This window comes from Crinia signifera, chromosome 1 (assembly GCF_055691185.1).
Source record: "Crinia signifera chromosome 1, ASM5569118v1, whole genome shotgun sequence".
Classification (NCBI taxonomy): Eukaryota; Metazoa; Chordata; class Amphibia; order Anura; family Myobatrachidae; genus Crinia; species Crinia signifera.
Window position 1 is genome coordinate 255,925,804 of NC_139217.1, and position 22,391 is coordinate 255,948,194.

Sequence of the window (22,391 nt, forward strand, 5' to 3'; positions counted from 1 at the left end):
ACATGCGATGCGATGCCCCGGGGCTGAGAGAGCAGTGAATAAATGACAGTAAAAAAATCGCATGACCCTTAAATGGGCCATGCGATTTCCCTGCAGTGCCGTATGTAGCAAAACTGGGCGCCGTGATAATACACAAGTACCCCCAAAAAATAAAAAATTATGAAAACCTCAAGTTTGAAGACCTTTTAACTGTTAACCTAGCAATTGTTGACCTTCCAACCCTGTCGGCCCAATGACCGTACCCACTGTGGAGAAAGCATCTGGACTTTGCTAGAGAGGAAAGTAATGCTGTATACCAGGCATTCCCAAACACGGTCCTCAAGGCACACCAACAGTGCCGGTTTTAGTATTATCCAGGTTTGAGCACAGGTGACTTAATTAGTACCAGAGTGATTCTGATTAAACCATCTGTGTTGAATGAAGCCTGGATATCACTAAAACCTGCACTGTTGGTGTGCCTTGAGGACCGTGGTTGGGAATGCCTGCTGTATACTAACTGCATAATTAGTTTATATGGCAGCCATACTAAAATAAATATGTTTCTGGTATTAAACTTTGTTGATGAATGGGGCCATAAATGTTTTATAATACAAAACAACCTTTTCCAAAGGTATACTTATTTATCTCCACAACAGTGTACTATTTAGAGAAAGTATATTATAGGCTGAGCCCTACCATGTCCTATGTTGTATATTTACCTCCACGTGACTGCAAAGCTGATTACAAGGCATGCATTATATCAGTGTTTTTCAACCACTGTGCCGTGGCACACTAGTGTGCCTTGAGCTGATCTCAAGTGTGCCCCCAGATCTAGAGATGCCCAAACCAGTTTACAGCCACCACGAGTTTAACTGTTATTTACTGATCTCTGCTTTTCATGTAAAGGGCCAATGTATTTTATTTTTGTTACCTGTGGGGACCAGTGTGATTTTTTTTTATATGGGGGACACTAGGTTTTTTTCTTCTTCCTGTGGGGGCCAATGTGTTTAGCCCTGTGGGGATCTCATGGTGTGCCTTGGCCATTGTAAAATCTTATTTAGTGTGCTGCAAGGTAAAAAGGTTGAAAATCACTGCTTTATATGGACAATCTGTGTAGAAGTTGAACCAAGTACATAACTTTTTTTTTTTTTTAGTAATTTTTATATGTTGAAGTTCCAAAATACCTCATGCTATACAAAACATGTAGCTATCCAAGTACTTTGAGGGCAAACCTCAATCCAGAATAGACAGGCAGTGATAAAGGCCCAAGAGCACATGCAAATAAATAACTTTGAATAAGGGAATAGACCTGATGCCCAAATAGGAGCTCAAACTAGCCTGATATGGAGTATGTGTTCCGTCTCTGGCACTGACCCCTGCTTTGCCAACTCCATACTGGTTCAGGCCTTCTATATCACGGATTCTCAAGGTACTCGAACAGTCCAGGTTTGAAAAATAACTATACTTGAGCATAGGTGACTTAATAAGCACCTCACTGTTTTTTCTTTAACAATCCGAGTTCAAGCATGGATATCACTAAAGTCTGTGCCTTTAGGATAGAGGTTGGTAAACACAGATCTGGCTGGTTGGAACAAAAAGCTGGTAATATCCGAATGACAGTTTGTCAGTTTTCCAGCAAATGGTCAACTGTCATTTGCTCTCATCCATTACCAGGTTTTTGTTCCAACCAGCCAGATCAGACAATACATCTGTAGATGTATGGCCAGCTGGCTGCAGATGCCCTTAAGGTGCCCATACACAGGTCCAGATCGAGAAGGCTCCTTCAGACTTGCCAATTGATTTGCCATTTTTTACATGTGATACATGCAATTTATTGCATGTAAAAACTCCTGGGAAACTGACAGGGGAGTTCAAGAAAAAAATCTGATGCGATACATTAAAGGTGCTTAAAAGCACCCGCAATGTGCCACTGATGGTCCAATTTGTGCTGCACAAAAGATCTCCAGAATCCGATCAGACAGGCACAGGAATGCGCATCTGATCCGATCAAATGTCAAACACCTTTCGATTTGCAACGATTTCACCCAAGATATCGGCCCGATCCATCGGAATCGTGTGAAACAGGTTTTACCTGGTATTGTGGAGAATGGTTTCTTGGCACATAAGGCTCCCTTATACCAAATGAGCAATGTTTAAAAACACCAAAGTCTACACCAAAGAGTATTGTTTCTAACCGTATAAATTCCTTTATGGTGATGGTCTATCATTCTTCTATAAGGAACTATCAGCCAGATGTTGTGCCGGGTCACACAGCATACATGATCTCAAACTGGATCCATGGACATGACAAGCAAACAGGTATACTTCCACAAGCACCAATTGTAAATTCAAAAACACTACTTTGGGATTATTTATTTACAGTTTTTTATATAGCGCAGCATATTCCGTTGCACTTTACAATTGGAAACAGTGATTAAACAAACTGGGTAGAAACAAACAGACAGAGGTAGGAGGGCCCTGCTCACAAGCTTACATGCAGTGGAACAGGAGATTTGTAGCATGAATGTTATACAGATGTGTCCAAATACATCAATGCAGGGACATTTCTGGTGTGAAAGAGGCCAACCCGGGAATGCCCCATCATGATCCTTGGGCCGTATTCCCAGGTGGGTCTGTGCATTTTCTGTTGTGAAAGGGATATCAGTATGCCAAAAATAAATTATTTGTGAGATTCTGCGGTTTCTAGTTTGCTCCCACCAAACGGCAGCAGATTGTCAATCATTGACAGTCTAATGCCGTCCAGTGTTGCAAGACCCATTCACACAAGTGCAGAACACGTCCGACACATGCACAAAGTATCGAAAATCAGTAATTTGCAACACAGGCTACAACTCCAAACACATCTGAATTAGGACCAATGAGAAGCATTCACATACATTATTCCTGAAACCAATCTAGAAGGTTAATTCCCAATGGAGTACACATCCAGGACAAATCAAGACCAATTAGTGAATTACCCACTCAGTAACTCTAGTAAGATTTTGCTTAGTATACTGGAGGTTAAATTGTTTATTTTTGTTCCAACCAGCCAGATCATACAATGCATCTGTAGATGTATGGCCACCTGGCTGCAGATGCCCATACACAGGTCCAGATCGAGAAGGCTCCTTCAGACTTGCCAATTGATTTGCCATTTTGTACATGTGATACATTGCATGCAATTTATTGCATGTAAAAAACTCCTGGGGACAAACAGGGGAGTTAAAGAAAAAAAAATCGGATGTGATCCATTAAAGGTGCTAAAAAGCACCCGCGATGTGCCACTGATGGTCCAATTTGTGTTGCACAAAAGATCTCCAGAATCCGATCCAAGACGCACAGGAATGCGCATCGGATCCGATCAAATGTCAAACACCTTTCGATTTGCAATGATTTCACCCAATATATCGAGATCCATCGGAATCAGGTGAAACATGTTTTACCTGATTAGCCTGGTATTGTGGAGAATGGTTTCTTTGCACATTTCCCTTATACCAAATGAGCAATGTTTAAAAACAACAAAGTCTACACCAAAGAGTATTGTTGCTAACCGTAGAAATTCCTTTATGGTGATAAACAGGTCCTACACTTGCACTAAGTATCGAAAATCAGTAATGCTGCTTTCAGACCGCATTACTGGCTTTGACCCTGTATTTGAAAACGTTTCCAAAAACGGGTCTGCCAGGTAAAACCCCTTTCACACCGCATCTCTTAAACGGTATATTACCGTTTAAATGCCGTTTGAAAACATTTTCAAATACAGGGTCAAAGCCAGAACACACTCCCTGTATAGACGCACTGTACGCCCGGCCTGTTGTGTGCTCCCGCGCCACCTCCGTCGCTGTCCAGCTGCTTTGGCTGCTACTGTTGATAGGCGGCGGCGCTGGGCCTGCTGGGAGAGCCGCTGTCCAGGGCTGATCTGGGCACCTCCGCTCTCACTGAGACCGCTCTGTGCCCACACACGTACCCCATCTTCCATGCCAGCGTCTTGTGCTGTCCAGACGTGCAGGAGATAATGTGTTGGGGGCCGGTTCCTGGCAGAAAAGTGACACCCCATAACATGGTAATTGTTGTGAACACGGGGGGGGCTGGAGCCCGTGAGGCGGACATTACACGTGGGTGGGGAGTCCCCTCTCAGCCAGCTCATTACATATGCACAACCCTGGGGACCAATAGTGCTCGTTTGCTGCCTGGGTACTGTTTCATTCCGCAAAAAAAATCGGGTCTGAAACGGGTAGGACCCTGCTTTTTTACAGTTTCCAAAAAAAGTTTTTTGGGAAACTGTAAAATCACTCTGGACCTTTCAGACAGCACAGATTACCGTTTTAAAACGGTTAAAAATCTTCAAAATACCGTTTTTTTTTAGTGCGGTCTGAAAGGGGCATAATTTGCAACACAGGCTGCAACTCCAAACACATCTGAATTAGGACCAATGAGAAGCATTCACATACATTATTCCTGAAACCAATCAAGAAGGTTAATTCCCAATGGAGTACACATCCAGGACAAATCAAGACCAATTAGTAAATTATGCTGCTTTCACACTGAAAAACCTGCTGTGACCCGTTTTTTTAAACGTTTCTTTAACCGGGTCAGAGCACGTTTAACCCCTTTCACATTGCATGTTGTAAACGGTATATTACTGGTTAATTACCGTTTTTACAAAACATTAATTAATCAGTAATATAGCCCCCCCCCCTCCCCTGGTACCTGGCCTGTGCTCCCCCCACCCTCCCCAGGTACTGGCGTGCAGCCCCCAACCACCCCTGGTACTTGCCAGCGCACACTGCCGGCATTACTGCTATAACACCGGCAGTAGCAAGAGTGGGTTCAGGGGGTGACCCGGGGGGTGGCAGCCCTCCCCCCACCCCGTACTGCAGCACACAGCCAGCACCTACCTCCCTCCCCTTCCCCAAGCAGCAGCCCCGCTCACCCGCCTGCAGCAGCATCCCCATCATTGGCAGCTGCACACGGTAGAACAGCAGGAGCAGCAGCTCGCCGGGTCACCCAGAGCACCCGCTCTTGTGTGTCTGCCTCTGCAGCAGCAGGGTCTGCACACAGCCCACACAAGGGACACGCTGCCTCCCCAGCAATGGACCGCGCTTGCCAGGGTATGGGAGACGGAGACCCTGCTTTTCCGGGGGAAGGAGGGGGTGGTGAAGACCCCGCTTGTCTGGTTCCAAGGGATGGGGGACCCTGCTTGCAAGGTTCGAGGGGGGGCGGAGGGGCGAGATCCCGCTGGCCCGGTACCAGGGGTGTCCAGTTTAGGGTCCAAAATACTGGTTCACACTGCAGGAATAACGGGTCTGAACCGTGTAGGATCCTTCTTTTTAACCGTTTTAATTACCGGTTCATTTGAACCGGTAATTTAAAACTGGCACTTTCACACTGCATCTATAACTGTTTTGAAACGGTTAAAAATCGGCAATTTACCGTGTTTTAGCTGCAGTGTGAAAGGGGTATTACCCACTCAGTAACTTTAGTAATATTTTGCTTAGTATACTGTAGGTTAAATTGTTTATTTTAGACAAATGGATGTAAAATAATTTAAGTATAATTTGTGAATTAACAGCACTATTGTATTTATTTAATAATATAGTCTCAGTATATAGAAAAAAAAATGAAAGATTATACCGAAAAAATATTTCATATATTCATTTCGTAAAATAACATTAAGTGAAAAATATATGGCTAAACAGATACAAACCTCCACCATATGGTATATTGAGTAGTGTGGTTACAAAGATGATCAATAGAAAATTTATCCTAAGTGCACTTTCATCTAATCTTTTTCTATAAATGATTAATGAAACATCAGAATGCATTAATCTATTCAAAGCAAATTGCATCCCTTCAGATCATCTCTCATTTATACAAATATAGCACCATTTGCACCTATGGGCTACACTTCACAAAAATGGTCAGGAGACTGTTTCTCCAGGAACCTCTCTGGCAATGACAGGCACACACAAGTGCTCTGAGGACTGCGCATGTGCCAGAGTCCCAATAGAGAATGCATAAGACTGCTGATGTGCTCATTTTACTTTGTTATTGCTGCAAAAAGCAGTGATAAGAAATTACAAGGATCTTTTCTGAAACACCATAATTGATAAATATACCTAGTGTTCACTGTAGGTGCAGGCTTATAAAATCAGTGACAATGGCATTCTTTAATTTTGAAGCGAAAAATGTAACACACCCCAATATTGTTCATTTTGGCCCTTCTGAACGATATTGGTCAAAATATGGTTCAGTATATATATCATACAAAACGAATGATGGTGTGCGTATCCACCAGTCATTAAGCAAGGTTGTTCGTCGGCTGTGCAGGCAGCTCAATTTGGATTGCATTCAAAAAAGCATATAGACTGTCAGCTAGATCATTGGTCAAATTATTCAGTATGTACACAACACATTTTTCATCCAGGACACCAGGGAAGTTCAAGGGAAATTGGTCACCCATGTCTTTCAGGGCAAACATCTTCCATTATGGGGCCTCCACACATAGCGATGTTACATAATTTAACTACATCACTCAGAAAATGCCTCTACATTGCTGTGTGCGTACGGTGCCATAGCAATGCGTCGCTATCTTCTGACAATTAATAACCAGCAAGCTGGTTATTAAAATCGGTCATGGCCAGTGTTCTCCCTGGAAAACATTGGCACTGACAGATCGCTCAGCACACATCAGACTCACATCGCTGTGCAGAGCTGTTTGCTGAGTGAGCAACATAGCATTGCAAGTGTTCATTCTAGCACCCGCTATCTTCCTGTTCCCTGCCTGGGGTGTCGCTGTCTGCTGTAGTGCTTCTAGCACAGTGTTGTCTGTCTATCAGCACTGATATGCAAACCAGACCTCTGCTAGATACACCACTGCTGACAGAGACACCCAAGGCAGGGAAGAGAAACTGTATGGGTTTTCAAAGATAGCGGGTGCTAGAATGAACACTAATTGCTCAGAACACTCATCTACACACATCGCTACATGTGTAGGCCCCATTAGACTTGATGTATCGATACAACTTAGTAGCTGTTGAGATACATCACACCTAAAATATGCTCTCCTCGCTGATCAGAACCTAGCATGAACACTATATACCCCTGAGTAAGAGTTACAAGTATTGTATCTCAGGACCACAAAATCCTACTTTCACAGCATTAGATAAATCGGTACTTGTTTCCTAGCACGGCCACAATCGCGGGCATCGGGTGTAATTTTTAGTGGTCTGCGACGCGACCGACGCGATGCCCCCGATTTCCCATTGAAATGCATTGAAAAAAGTCAAAATCGTGTCGGTCGCGTCGCAGGCGGCTAAAAAAGGCTTAAATGGTCCAGACGCGATGCCCGCGATTTCCCATAGGGAACAATGTTAAATGCCTCAATTTACCCAAATCATCATAGGGAACAATGGTAAATGGGCCAGAAACCCCCAAAAACACCTCTGAACAGTGTAATGGCCCCCCAAAATTAGTTTACGCCACCCCACGATCAACGTGGGCTTGTCACGCTTCGTGACACGCGCAGCGAGCCCGCGAGGGGCGGCGGTACGCGTCTTCCGACCTTTTCATACCCCCACTATCCACGTCGGCGTGGAGTTGAGAATAGAATAGTGTGGCGAGCGCAGCAAGCCACCGAGCCCGAATGCGTGGCGAGCGCAGCGAGCCCCACGAGGGGACGCGGATACCTTTAACAGGTATCCGCGTCCCTTCGCGGGCTTCACAGGTATCCGCGTCCCCTCGCCACGCTTCGGGCTCGGTGGCTCGCTGCGCTCGCCACAATATTCTATTCTCAACTCCACGCCGACGTGGATAGTGGGGGTATGAAAAGGTCGGAGGACGCGTACCGCTGCGCTCGCCACGCTTCGGGTTCACGTTGATCGTGGGGTGGCGTAAACTAATTTTGGGGGGCCATTTCACTGTTCAGGGGTGTTTTTGGGGGTTTCTGGCCCATTTACCATTGTTCCCTATGATGATTTGGGTAAATTGAGGCATTTAACATTGTTCCCTATGGGAAATCGCGGGCATCGTCGGTACCATCGCACCCGATTTTTTTAGTGCATGCGATGGCCGCGATGCCCCCGATTTTTACTAACGATGCCCACGATCATGATCAGTGTGGCCGTGCTAGGAAACAAGTACCGATAAATCTAACTTAAATGTGTAATGAGTAATGAAACAGGTTCCACAGCTCTCAATGTTTTCGGATGACACAGCTGATTAGGTGTAGATAAATTGGCACAGGTACTATTGCAGTAATTTTTACCTGCACAGAAAAGGCAAAGGATGTTTGGGTGTGGTAGAAAGTATAGCACATAAACAATGTGTACAATGACAACTACAAATAAAATCAAGAAAATATATAATACACTGAGGAAATAGAATCACACACTATTGCAAAAGACCATGTGATAGCAATAGTCATCATTTCTTATTAATATATAATAGGCTGCTGTAGACTGGCCAGGAAATAGACATAATAAGCTGTTAGTAGAGTTGACATCCCTATGCAGGAAGGAAAAGCCATCTCCCAGCTTTCCTTTACCCATTCCTCATCTCCCACCCTTGTCGAACAAAAATCACCCTCATGAGATTTCCCACTGCAAGATAACCCAATAAATACATACTGCTAATGAGCCTGAATATGGAGTAGAATTACAGAACAAGATTATAGAAAACCATTACCAAGCTTACATAATACTCTACATTAGGCAGCTAATCATTCAGAATAAATAGATTTTTTTTTTAACATGGTCTGCCAGATTAAAGTGCAATACATTTATATTGCATAGTTGATTCTTCCTAATATTAAACTGGCCTCTTAAAAAGATTGTCCTGTCGTGTATCAGAAGGTGAACTATAGTATTGTCTTTCCTGAATGTCAAAACAAATGCTTTCTTCTAAAATCATCCTACGTATAACCACTGCAGGAAGGTTTTTTCTCCCTATTTACATAAGCCACTTTAGCAAAACAGGATAACCGTAATAATTTCTCACAATATAGGTTTAGCTCATTGCGAGATACATCATGACATATTCCAGACAGCAAAAGGCAGGAGTGTTTCAATAACTGAAGCCTATCAAACATAAAAATCAGTGTCACATGGAGAAAGCTGATATATGCTAATATACAAAATAGTTTGCGGTTTGCTTCATTTCACAATAATTCAAAACAGTATTTGCAACATATTGATTTGTATTTTGTGTTTTTGAGGGGGGGTTAGGAATTTCAGAGAGCAATTTAGAACATGCCATGAAGACGTGACCAAATAGACTAATAAAAATGATATATATAGTAAAGTAGGGAGCAATTAAATAAGGAGCATTCACCTGAGTAAGGTGGTATACATTAACATTAAGGTTTATGCCTTCAGGGTGGGTCTATCAGCTGGCCTTCCTTACATACCTTTACAGAGAAATCAACACACTTACCTGGTGATCGCTCTAAAAAAAAAACTTAACTCCACCTTTATTAATAAAGTTTCTCAAGTTGAAAGCCCCATAAAAATAGATATTTGAAATGTGAATAAAAATATTTATTTATGAGGTGTTTAACCTAAGAATAAAATGCATGTTAAAAAAAAAAAGTTATATTTTTGATCTACTTTATTCTTTAGGAGTACAACACTGTTTTCTTGGGGGCATGTTGTTGGTCGACAATACCGGGCCTTTCTGGAAAGAAAACTGGATCAGCTGTAGGGAGCTAGTCCAGAAGATGCCACTCACTACTAAAGAACAGCAGCAAGTGCGAGAAATGCCAAAGGAGCACCAGGATGTGAACTCCAGGCACAGTAAGTAACCTTTGGGTACCTAATGTGTGGTCTGAATGACCCCACACCTCAGTAATTTGCCTTCAATTAAACATTGAATAATGTAATGCCTTTAGGGTGGCTAGTGACAGAAAAAAATGAAATTTATGTTCAAATAGGAGCCATGAAGTAAAATGACAGCAAATGTTGACCCAAAACTCCACTGAAGCTATGCTAATAACTAAAGTATTACCTAAGACAGATACAACTCCACCCAAATATTTAAGACCGTGTCATGCAGGCTTACCCAGGTTATGTAACAGACTGTTTTGCCATGAAATCAGAGAACATGCCCTATAATTATGAAACAACTAATGCACATAGAATTGGACCGTAACTTCTACCTAATATAACAACCTTCTACAGTTAAAGACAGCAATGTGGACATATTTAGCAAAGTCACAAAAAAACAGAATTAGTTGCCACCTGTGCCCACTCGGAATTGCAGCTAGAAGGTGCACCTAATAGGGCTACCAAACCCAAAAACAATTGTGAAATGCAAAGAGGGTGGATCTCCACAGCGCTGTTCTCAGGATAAACTTTAACCAGATGATTCTTTCCAAAACACAAGGAAGAAAGAGAGAAATTCTCTGGATTAACACACACACTGGGTATTCTTAAAATTCAGTATGGTGAAAACACATCCGCGACTCACCTAGATTGACTAGATGTTCACATCTAGGTATCTTCTACTTTTCATCAACATACATATGGAAAGACACTCACCTAGGGAGCAATCCCTATGTTCATCCAAAGGTTTCTTTATTTAAGAAGTTCCACCAGACCACAGATGGTAAATCCACAGTTAAAACACAATGTTATTGTTTACAATGCAGACCTCACACTTCCACAGCTGTGTCTCTGCTCCCTCACCCGGAATGAGGAAGGACGGAGGGCAGTCGGTCCAAAGAATGGCATCAAGAATAGGAAGGAACGGAGGGTCCCAGTTAAAAGTCTTTCAAACACCAACGCGTTTCGAACTATAATGTTCTTCCTCAGGGTGTAGCACAATAAAAATGATCCCAAGCAGGGTTTTTATACCCACACATACTGGGTCCTATATAAACAAGAACGAGAGGTTTGAAAATTTGCGCTTCCACTTGGATGCAGCTGGTTAACCCTGTAGTATCACCTACTACGATAACAATAGGAACAACAAGAAAAAAATGGGGGTAAAACCGCACTTCCTATTGGGATTCTCAAAAGATACTTTGTTTCTTTTATATCAATGTCCTTTTCTTCGGAATATTCAGTCCATAAGTTGTTACCTCAAAGATAAAATAAATAAAATTTCATAGTGTAGATTTCCCAATATAATTTACAGATTAAGATTTTCTGCAAGACTGTGCCCGTACCGTATTATGGCCTATCACCAGGCCAGGGGTTAGCGTGTAGAAAGGGGGTCACTTCCCAGAATTCAAGGATATATGCTTTATAATTCCTCCTGATTGTTCCTCAAAGACACAAATGTGTGGGGAACAGAACTCATAGCGTAAAAAAGTAAATTTTATTCACACACAATTATTTGAACACAGAACATATAATAAAAAAGCCTGGTACCGTATCTGGCCTTATACAAAAGGCTATTCAAGAAGCTCAATGGGGGTCAGATGATGTAACCCGGGTAGACCTCCACATAAATGCCTCAATGGTAGTCCCAATGTCAAGTTCCAGATAGGGGTCCCAGGTACCTCCAAACCACCAACGCGTTTCGACTTCTAAGTCTTCCTCAGGGGTCACCCCTGGCCTGGTGATAGGCCATAATACGGTACGGGCACAGTCTTGCAGAAAATCTTAATCTGTAAATTATATTGGGAAATCTACACTATGAAATTTTATTTATTTTATCTTTGAGGTAACAACTTATGGACTGAATATTCCGAAGAAAAGGACATTGATATAAAAGAAACAAAGTATCTTTTGAGAATCCCAATAGGAAGCGCGGTTTTACCCCCATTTTTTTCTTGTGGGTCCTATATAAAACCCGGCACATTCCATTAATAAAAAACTTCACTTACACACATCATATATATAACCTGCCTAAACATGATACTTATTCATGGAATAACTTACGTTACCACATAGTCCTATTCAGAAAAACAGCGATATTACATAAATAATGTGGACAGATAGTAAAATCCAAATCCATGTCATACATTGACATGATCGAGAGCGGCGTCCACATCCAAACACTTCCGGGATCTCCGTAGTCCAGACAACATCCAGAGCACGGGCGTCACTTCCACCCTGTGAGCCGCATCTGTGGGTCACCGCTCGACGCGTCACTTCCGGTCATCGCTTGTTTCTAAGATGTTGATGCTTGTTTTGGAACGCAAGCTCAGTGGGACTTCCTAGAGACCATATTCTTAGGAAGTTGTATACCATTATTTCCAGGGGATAGATATCACTGTATATATTCCATATTTGGATACGTAAATATGGAATATATACAGTGATATCCCCTGAATAGGACTATGGGCTGTATTCAGGGTCCGGCGTTAGGACATCCAGTTCCGCCTGTTCTAGCTTTTACATCAGCTAGACAGGCGGATTCTGTTTCACCCTTTCACCAATAAGTGTATTCAGGGTGAATACAGGGCGGAACACCTCCTGGCGTTAAAACACCAATGAGGCGAAAGGGAGGCATGTCCAATTCGCCTGCAGTCCTGTACAGTTACACACTCCACAGCCATTGTAGAGGTGCTGCAGTGTGCTGGTGCGCTGGGTGAGTAGCCCAGCCGATCACTTGTAATCATAGAAAACAGCCCAGTGACCGGTTAGTTCGAGACCGGAAGTGACTTCCGGTCTCGAACTAACCGGTCACTGGGCTGTTTTCTATGATTACAAGTGATCGGCTGGGCTTTCCTTATGCCCCTTTCAGGCCGCACATATTAACCGTTATATTGCCGTTTTTTTACCGTTTCAAAATGATAATATGTGCAGTCTGAAAGGTGCAGAGGGATTTTACCGTTTCCCAAAAAAAAAAAAAAACAGTTTTTGGAAATGGTTAAAAAGGAGGGTCCTACCCGTTTCAGACCCGGTTTTTTCTTGTGTCTAGAACGGGTCTGAAACGGTATCTCTACCCCCTGGGCAGCGCAGGGAAGGGAATGCGCCTCTGGCCTGGGGGGCTATCCATGGGGGTAGGAAAGGCTGCTTCCCGTGGGGGGGTCTGTGGTGTGGCTGCGGGTCTGGGTGCGTGGTCCTCTTCAACTGTCACTCACCGCCGCCGTTCCCATCGCGGACCTCTCTCTCCTGTTGCCGGTGCTCTGTGTTCAGGCGCCCGCCGCCACTCTCTGAACGGCGCGCCTCACGCTCCTGCTCCCGCTGACTTCTGGTCCCGGGAACCACACACACCGCTCCTTCTCCGGAGCGTGGTGTCTCTGTGCCAGCATCGTGACGTCACCACCACCGGGAACTCTGCCTCAGCGTGACGTCAGGCACAGCAGCTACACTACTATACTGTGCCGGGGGCTGTACGAGCGCGGAGCTGCCGTAACGTCAGCTCGGGGGTTCCTGCTGCCCAGGGACCCTGAAGCTGCCAAGATGCTGGAACTCTTCTCCCTGGTGTCATTGGGTCTGCTGCCAGGTACCGGGGAGCAAAGGGGGTGGCAGTGCTGTGGGTATGGCTTCTCAGGTGGGCACCAAAAGATTAAGATACTGCATTATAAAAATATCCTATGAACTCCACAAAGTGCTGTCTAGATCTAAATTGTGCATTAAAGACTACACGAATAGAGATAAGAAAAGTGACATTGCTAACCCGGAAGTAATCACATTAATAAAGGTCATACCCTGCAGTTCTCTATTATATTTTGTATTTCCTACTGTTTTTAATAATATATTATTCTATTGAGTTAAAGTGTTATTAATAATAAAGTCTCCGAGCTATTATAAATATGTTTTTGAGATCTATTAAGTGCATGCATCAATAATTTATGCAAATTACCTACACAGGAAGTAGGGTATATAAATGAGGTTCCCTTCAGACAGAATGCACCTTGATAAAGCTGTGTCAACACAGCGAAACGCGTTGGTGTTTCCTGGACCCCATTTGGAGAGAGATAAGAATCAAGTCCCAGCAAGGAAACTGTTGACCACCTGCTCAACTGTCTTCTGATCCTGTCCTAATCCCATCCATTGAGCCCGTGATAAAACCCTGGACTTCTGGATTGCCATTCCTACTGAAAGGACACCCCGGGCTGACCAACATCTTTGCCAACGGGCCAACATCCAAGGCATCCATTAGGACATCCAAAAAGCGGTTACACCCATAACGGACCCTCTTTGGACAGTTTATGGATACAAGCTCCCGGATCAGTGCAGGTCTTATCAACACAATATTGGTGACTATATCAAATATATTCTCTCCCAATAGGCCCATTATTATCATTATTTTAATATTTTTTATTTTTCATATTTTCATGTATCATGTTTATGTGAATATGTTTATTAAGAATTTTCAAAAAGTCATTAAATACCATTTCTTAATTAAATTGATGCATGCACCTTACTAGCACTTTTTTGAGCGCCGTTTCTCCTCCTTCTGTTGTTTCTTGTTTTTGTTGTTTGGGGAACTGACCATCCCCTGAATCGGCTGCTCTCTAAGGTAACATACTCATATAGAGGCGCTCGAACAGATTGACCCAGGTCAATCATTACCATATTTATATGATGTGTGCAAGTGAATTTTTTTATTAATGGAATGTGCCGGGTTTCATATAGGACCCAGTATGTGTGGGTATAAAAACCCTGCTTGGGATCATTTTTATTGTGCTACACCCTGAAGAAGATTATTATAGTTCGAAACACATTGGTGTTTGAAAGACTTTTAACTGGGACCCCTCCAATCCTTCCTATCCTTGATGCCATTCTTTGGACCGACTGCCCTCAGTCTTTCCTCATCCTGTGTGAGGGAGCAGAGACGCAGCTGTGGAAGTGTGGTGTCTGCATTTTAAACAATAAAATTGTGTTTTACCATCTGTGGTCTGGTGGAACTTCTTAAATAAAGAAACCTTTGGATGAACATAGGGATTGCTCCCTAGGTGAGTGTCTTTCCATATGTATGTTGATAAAAAGTAAAAGATACCTAGCTGTGAACATCTTCTTGTCAATCTAGGTGAGTCGCGGATGTGTTTTCACCATACTGAATTTTAAGAATACCCAGTGTGTGTGTTAATCCAGAGAATTTCTCCCTTTCTTCCTTGTGTTTTGGATACCTTGGAAAGAATCGTCTGGTTAAAGTTTATCCTCTTTGCATTTCATATTTTGCAAAGTTTAAACACTCCAAATATTTATTTTCTAATATGATGTTTTTGGCAAATAGTAAGGTCTATTACTTGTACTTTAAGTATAGCTAATGGTGATAGACGTGCTATCAATCTGCACAGATTTATACATACTGTTATGTCAGCTGTTAAAAATGACCAGGGGGTGATTAAATTGTTTTTGGCTTAATGGGCGCCAAAGAAGAAATTAAGTTCTTCTGGATGAACATTAATTATCTCACTTTTTGTGCCCAAATAGACTGGGTTTAGCCATATATAGCAATAAAACACATCTAAAGTTCTGGTTTCTGTTACGGCACCCAAATGGATGTTTTGATGATCACACCAGAGACTTTTTACCACTCGGAAAGCTGCAGGAAAGAAGGTGTCTTGCCGGTGCTGAATGGAGCACATATGTAATGGCTTCATTGGGCGCCATCTAGTGGCAACAGCAGGGGAGAAATATGTAATGCCCCCACCCCACCCCCTAGTGTCTAATTAGTGCAATTACAGATTATTCCATATTTTGGAATATTTTTATATTTGAATGAGGTATCTTGTATTTATAGTGTATAAACACATCAACTACATGAAATACACACACACATATATTTGATGTAATAATGTTTTTAAACATATAACAAAGTTTGTGTACTATCCCAGGGGATACGGTTGTATTGTCGACCTGGCTTAGGTTGACCGTCATTAAGTCGACACTGCTGGGTTGACAGGCAAGAAGGTCAACAGGGTTCTAGGTCGACATGGATGAAGGTCGACATTGGGTTAGGTCGACATGGTTTTCACTGTTTTTTGAACCGACAGGCGGTATTTTATGCCCTACCATCCACTAGGGTGTGGTGGGGGAATAAAGTACTGTGCCCGAAGCATTGCGAGCAAAGAAAACGATGCGAGGGGCTGCGGTTGACTTCCAACTGTGTTCAATGTCGACATTCGGGTAAAAAAAAAGTGAAAAAAAACTATGTCGACCTCGCAACCTGTCGACCTAGAACCCTGTGGACCTTGCTGCCTGTCGACCCAATGGTGTAGACTTAATGACTGTCGACCTAAGTCGGGTCGACAATACGATCCACACCCCTATCCCAGGCACTGAATTTGAATGCCAAGCAATTACTTTCTTGCACATATTTAGTGCCAGTTACATATCAGATCACTAGTAGTGCCAGTTACAGATGGTTTTTAGCAAAACAAATAAAAAGAGTACATTATAGAAACTATGGTTTTCAGAATAATTTGGACAACGGATATTTGGATAAGGGATACTCAACCTGCAAAAAGTACAGCCCCGTACACACTGTGCGATTCATTTTCTATTCAATCCCGATTCGATCGGGATCGAATCGTATGCCATGTACACATTCCATCTAGGCGTGGCCAAACTACGGCCCTCCAGCTGTTGTGAAACTACAAGTCCCATCATGCTTTATCACATTTAGCTATTAGGGAATGCTAAAACTATGGCAAGGCATGCTGGGCACAGTTTGACCATACTTGATCTAGACAACATAGTACAGAACTGTACCATATAGTCTTGCCTGCACAGTCAATTTTTCAGTACTTGTTTAGTTTCACGGCGGCAGGTCTACACTACATTTTCAACGTAGCCGGCGCCGTGAAACTACACTGGGAGCAGGGGGAGCATGGTGGTGGGTGCTTTTTTTTGTACTTACGTCCTCTGGTCGGCGATCCCCGCGGGCGGCAGTCACTCCCCGGCGGCAGCTTTCAGTCCCCCTCCTCTGGCAGTCACTCCCCGGCGCTAGCAATGTACGTAATTCAGCGTATTGCGGCTGGGGGAGAATCACATGGTTTCCCTGCTCCCCCAGTGGCACTACACTAATTGTGTACATTGTCCACTGCCAGTGCCGGAGGAGGGGAACTGAACATTGCCCATCGGTGGACAGGTCAGAGGAGGGTAAGTATAAAGCACAACACACACACACGCACACACACATTTCCCCCACTATCCACGTCGGTGTGGAGTTAATTTTATAAGGTGTGGCGAGCGCAGCAAGCCACCGCGAGGGGACGGTATCCGCGTCCGCTCGCCACACTTTATAAAATCAACTCCACACCAACTGGGGATATTAACCATTGTGTAGTTTCAGGGCTCCAGAAGCACTTACGTCGTTTACGTAGGCAGCATAGTGCTGTATTGGTATTCTCAATACAGCACTACGTAACTGCCGCCGTGAAACTAAACAAGTACCAATTTCTCTCTTCGAATTTGGTGCCGTGCACTGGGATCGAATGTGGCTGAAAACAGTTTGATTTTGATTCATATTTGACTATCAAACCATGGACCTTATTCTGGTCTGTGCGGCCGGAGCCGAATATGCGGCCAGGACCGTGCGTCCTAAACCCCGCCTTCCGTACGGATCGCTCACTCCGTCCGAATGCGGTAAGCCGCTGACCGCACGGAGCACGAGTGTATTTGCATACCATTGAATGCAGGACCGAGTGGTCAGGCAGCTCCCTCGAGCTCAGACCACTCGAGCATTTCTCCGTGCAAAAGCAGGGATCTGGGCGGGCAGCGAACATCCGGCAATGTCATATGTCCACCCCCTACACGTGCGTCACGGCCGCATTACCATACGTACGCCCAGCGTTTTCATATGCGTTTTCATATGCGGGGCATATTCATATGTTAATGAAGCCAAACAGCCCTTCACGCCCCTCTCCTCCCCCTGTTCGTAGTGTAAACAATTCATGCGGAATTTGGACGTATGTCCCTTTCGCACATGCGCAGATATGTCTCTGCACATGCGCAGACACAAAACATCGGCGGAACGAACGCACACGGACATATCCGCCCCAACCAGAATAAGGGCCCATGTGGACGGGGCTTAAGCCGAACACACTGATGTATAAAAGCCTGTGTACAAGATACATTTCTAAAGCAATTTAAATGCATGTAAATGGTGTACTGAGTTAGACAGTATTTGCATTTTTAAAATGAGTTTAAGGCAGGGGTTCCCAAACTTTTTTCAATCACGGCACCCCTAAGTATCAGAACATTTTTGAGTCCAAACGTTTTTTTTATTGAGAAAATAAGAAATAAATATTAACGTAAGTAAATTTTGTTTTTAATCTATTCCTTAAGGTGCCCATACATGGTACAATGGTGCTTTACGATGCGATGCACGCTAACATATTGCTTGTATATGCCTGATCTGCAGGTGCCTGCTGTCAACATCTTCATGTTTGATATGCTGCACATCAAGCTTGATGATGTCTCCTGTAGTATGCCAATGAAGGAACATGATTGTTCTGTCCTTCATTAACATTGCTCCAATGTGTACCAACAAGGCATAAAGCATCCATATTACAAGCAGCACAGTCCAACCTGTGTCTGAGATCTCAACATTTCAGATTCTCAGTAAAGCAAGTAGTCATGCTTCTTTTTCCATATCCTAATACAGTGGCAGGTATTCAGTGCTCTGGGCGAGCGGCGACAGTGAGCAGGGCTTCCTGCTCGCTGTCACCACTCACCGTCAGTATTCAATGCAACACCCCCCCCCCCCCCCCCTCATACGCCAATTCCCCCTCATTCCATTAGCAGCGAGACTCGCGGCTAAATACAGCGAGTTTTCTGCATTAGCCACGGGTCTCGCTGTTTTGGGGAATTCTCGCCGTCCAGTGACGGCGAGGATTTCCCCACAACGTTGAATAGAGCGAGCGGCCGGCGCGGGGGTTAAACAGCGAGGATCGCTGGTTTTCTGCAATCCTCACTGTTTAACCCCCTCGTCGGCCGCATTGAATACCTGCCAGTATACCCATCCATACAACACAAGCAGCTCAGCTGCCTGTGTTGTATAGATGGGTATCCTTATGAAATGTTAAAAACAGTCGTTGTCTATCATCTATGGAAACAGAGGTGCCTATCCGCACAGCTTTGCTGTGTTTTCCATGCACCTCAATGAACAAAAACAAGGTGGAATTTGAACTACAATGTAATATCCCCTATGCATACACAAATTGGACTATTATAACTGGACTGCAACAAGCTCTTGCTCTATGTGTAGGTCACAAAAGCCTGGTGTGCCTACAGTTAGTAGATTGCTAAAATAGACCTTTTTTATGTAAAAATATATAAAAAAAAATAAGGGAGGGGGACAGACACAAACTTTACAATAAAAGGTTTTAAGCATGCTCACACGTACAGAGCAAGTATAAATGTATAAATATACGATTAGCAGTAAACTGCACTTCTTTATAAAAACCTGGAGTGACATATATATATATAGATAGATAGATAGATAGATAGATAGATAGATAGAGACAGGGGGCGTGGCACTCAGAGTAATAAATACAGCAAACAAGGTTTTACGAAACCGACGTTTCAAGGTCCGTAGACCTTTTTATCAAGGTGCTGGTGAGAGAATGACTCACTTGCCCCTTTCAGACCGCACTTTTAAAACGGTAAATTGCCGTTTTTTTACCGTTTTAAAACGGTAATGTGTGCGGTCTGAAAGGTCCAGTCCCACTTAACCGGTTAGAAAATGCCGTTTTTTCTAACCGGTTAAAATGCAGGGTCCTACCCGTTTCTGAACCGGTATTTTAGCGCAAAAATCGGCTCAGAAACGGTATTTAGGACCCAGCCAATGAGCTGGGTCCTAAATTCAGCACAGTGAATACTTAATGAGCGCTCATTAAGTATTCACAGCACTGGAGCCCCCCCCCGCGCGTGTCGACACCCCCCGCGCGCGTGTCGACCCCCCCGCGCGTGTCGGCGCCCCCCCCCCCCCCGTGTCGACTTACCCCGTGCCGGTATCTCCGTTGTGGTTCCCGGCACTGCAGCTCAGTATGCTCGGAAAGCACTTATGAAAAAAGTGTCTTTCAGAAAATGGCTGCCCCCCATACGGAAGACAGTTTTTTTAAACAGGGTTTCCTATGGGGCAGCCATTTTCTGGAAGACACTTTTTTCATAAGTGCTTTCCGAGCATACTGAGCTGCAGTCCACAACGGAGGTACCGGCACGGGGTAAGTCGACACGGGGGGGGGGGGGGGCGCCGACACACGGGGTGGGGTGGGGGGGGCGTCGACACGCGCGGGGGGCGTCGACATGCGCGGGGGCGTCGACATGCTCTCGGTCGACACGCGAGGGGGGGGGGGGAGCTGCACGGAGGGGAGGGCTGAAGGCTGCACTGGCTTTGACCCTGTATTTGGAAAGTTTCCAAAAACGGGTCTGCCAGTGTCAAAAAATCGGCACTTAAATGGTAATATACCGTTTAAGTGCTGCGGTGTGAAAGGGGTTTTATCTGGCAGACCCGTTTTTGGAAACGTTTCCAAATACAGGGTCAAAGCCAGTTATGCGGTCTGAAAGCAGCATCTGAGTGCCGCCGCCCCCTGTCCCTCTATTATCAGTGGAGACGCACCTGCACCTCCAACCTGGAAGGCACCAGACGTATTTGTGGCTCTGTTTAAGCCTATTACAGCATTGCTTCCTGGAGTGCCACCTGAGGAACGTGTATGTATGTATGTATGTATGTATGTATATATATATATATATATATCCCACTATATGCCGGCACTCGGGGGTCTCAGGGTCAACTGGCTTGGGTGCACTTTAAATACATACAAACAGTCCTCCAATGAAAAGGCACTCCAATTGCAGATAAAATCTTTTAGTAAATGGATGTCACCATGACATCCATTTACTAAAAGATTTTATCTGCAATTGGAGTGCCTTTTCATTGGAGGACTATATATATATATATATATATATATATATATATATATATATATATATATATATATATATCGTACGGTATCCAGTGCGGCACTCCAAAATAAATAACGGTAACTTCAGAAAGCTTCAACCATTTATTGGGAAGCTTAACAGCTTTACTGCTGTTAAGCTTCCCAATAAATGGTTGAAGCTTTCTGAAGTTACCGTTATTTATTTTGGAGTGCCGCACTGGATACCGTACGATATACACTACTTGTGTGAAGGCACCCAGCTAGTTGTTTACATAGGAGGTGTGCCGGGCCAGACAGTCTATATATATATATATATATATATATATATATATATATATATATAGCCAGGCACATCTACGAATAAACGTACAAGGGTCCCGGTGCCCGCTGAAGACCCCACAAGGTCAAATCTATATACTCACGCTGCTGAAAGCAGCAACGGGTAGCAAAGAATATCACAAAAGCGGGAACTCCGCAACGTTTCCATTTTATTCAATGCCTGATGATGATGATTTAAGAAAATCGAAACGTTGCTGAGTTTCTGATTTTGTGTTATTCTTTGCTACCCGAGTGCTGCTGTTGCTGCTTTCAGCAGCGTGAATATATATTCATTCTTTTGTCACAGAAAACACTGCAAGCTATGGGGCAAGGAATAGACAACGTCAATGTGGCCAGGTAGCAAAGGAATGAAGGTGCTACGTTGCCTGGGTCCTAGTAAGGCTGGCAGCACACGGCACATGAGAGTAGTCCGAGCACCATCCCTTGGGTAGCTGCGGTGAGGGAAGTAGTGCTGCGGGCTCTCCCTGCGCCTGGTGCTGATGAGTACAGTGACGGACCCGGTGGGACTCCCAGGGTGGGTGCCCGGAGCACAGGATGGTCAGGTGTGTGCACTAGCTGGTCCGTGCAGTGACCCCAAAAAGGCAGGAGCACACAGCGTGTCACCGCTAGGAGGGTGTGGGGATGCCCTCAGCTTCGTAGAGTGAGTGAGGGAGGGGAATTATGCAGCCGAGGGCTCTGCATCTGGTTACATGACAGTGAGGGGAGCAGACCCGGAGCGCAGAGAGGGCGGTGCGGGGTCGGGCACACAGGGCAGGGTATCCGCTGCTACTTAATGACAGTCCCCTCCCCAGGCCTCAGCCTCTACAAGAAGTAATCAATGGGAGGGATGTATGTGTCGGGCCAATGTGCTCCCGCTCTGTCCTCCCTGCCCGGTATAGAGCGGCGGCCGCGACTACCACCGCCCGTCACCCCACGCTGCCCCCATCCCCACAATGTCACTCTGTAGACGGCACTTACCTGTGTGAGGGAGATGTGCGCCGCCATCTTTGCAGCTTGCCGCGGGAACGCGCGGAGCGTCAGTCCGATACCGGGGACGCGCAATGGGGCGGGGCTTACACGTTAATAATCGGTGGCGAGGATTTGATTCATTTCGGTCGTCACTATGCAAATGCTGAGACGGGGAGGCCTGGGGCGTGCTGTGTGACGGTTGGGCAGTCTAGAGATGGGCAAAATGGATCATTAAGCTGAGCCGGAATCCGACGGATCTCTCAGTGTAAAGATACTGATCTTTTAGACGAATTCTCAGCTCACTTTAAAAAAAAAAGGGGAATATACATGATCA

At 44.4% G+C, this 22,391-nt stretch overlaps 1 protein-coding gene across 7 annotated transcripts in view; it reads right to left on the reverse strand.

Moving 5' to 3' along the window:
- EPS15L1 (epidermal growth factor receptor pathway substrate 15 like 1) overlaps positions 1 to 22,177 on the reverse strand; it is a 186,002-nt gene extending 163,825 nt beyond the window's left edge. For all 7 annotated transcript variants that reach the window (XR_014473280.1, XR_014473279.1, XM_083180639.1 and 4 more), the window contains exon 1: positions 22,067 to 22,177. Coding sequence is in view for 5 of the 7 variants with exons in the window: in XM_083180639.1 (XP_083036765.1) it covers positions 22,067 to 22,093 (27 nt within the window). In the remaining 2 variants the exon portion in view is untranslated. The remainder of the gene's footprint in view (positions 1 to 22,066) is intronic.
- Between the last annotated feature and the right edge of the window lie 214 nt (positions 22,178 to 22,391).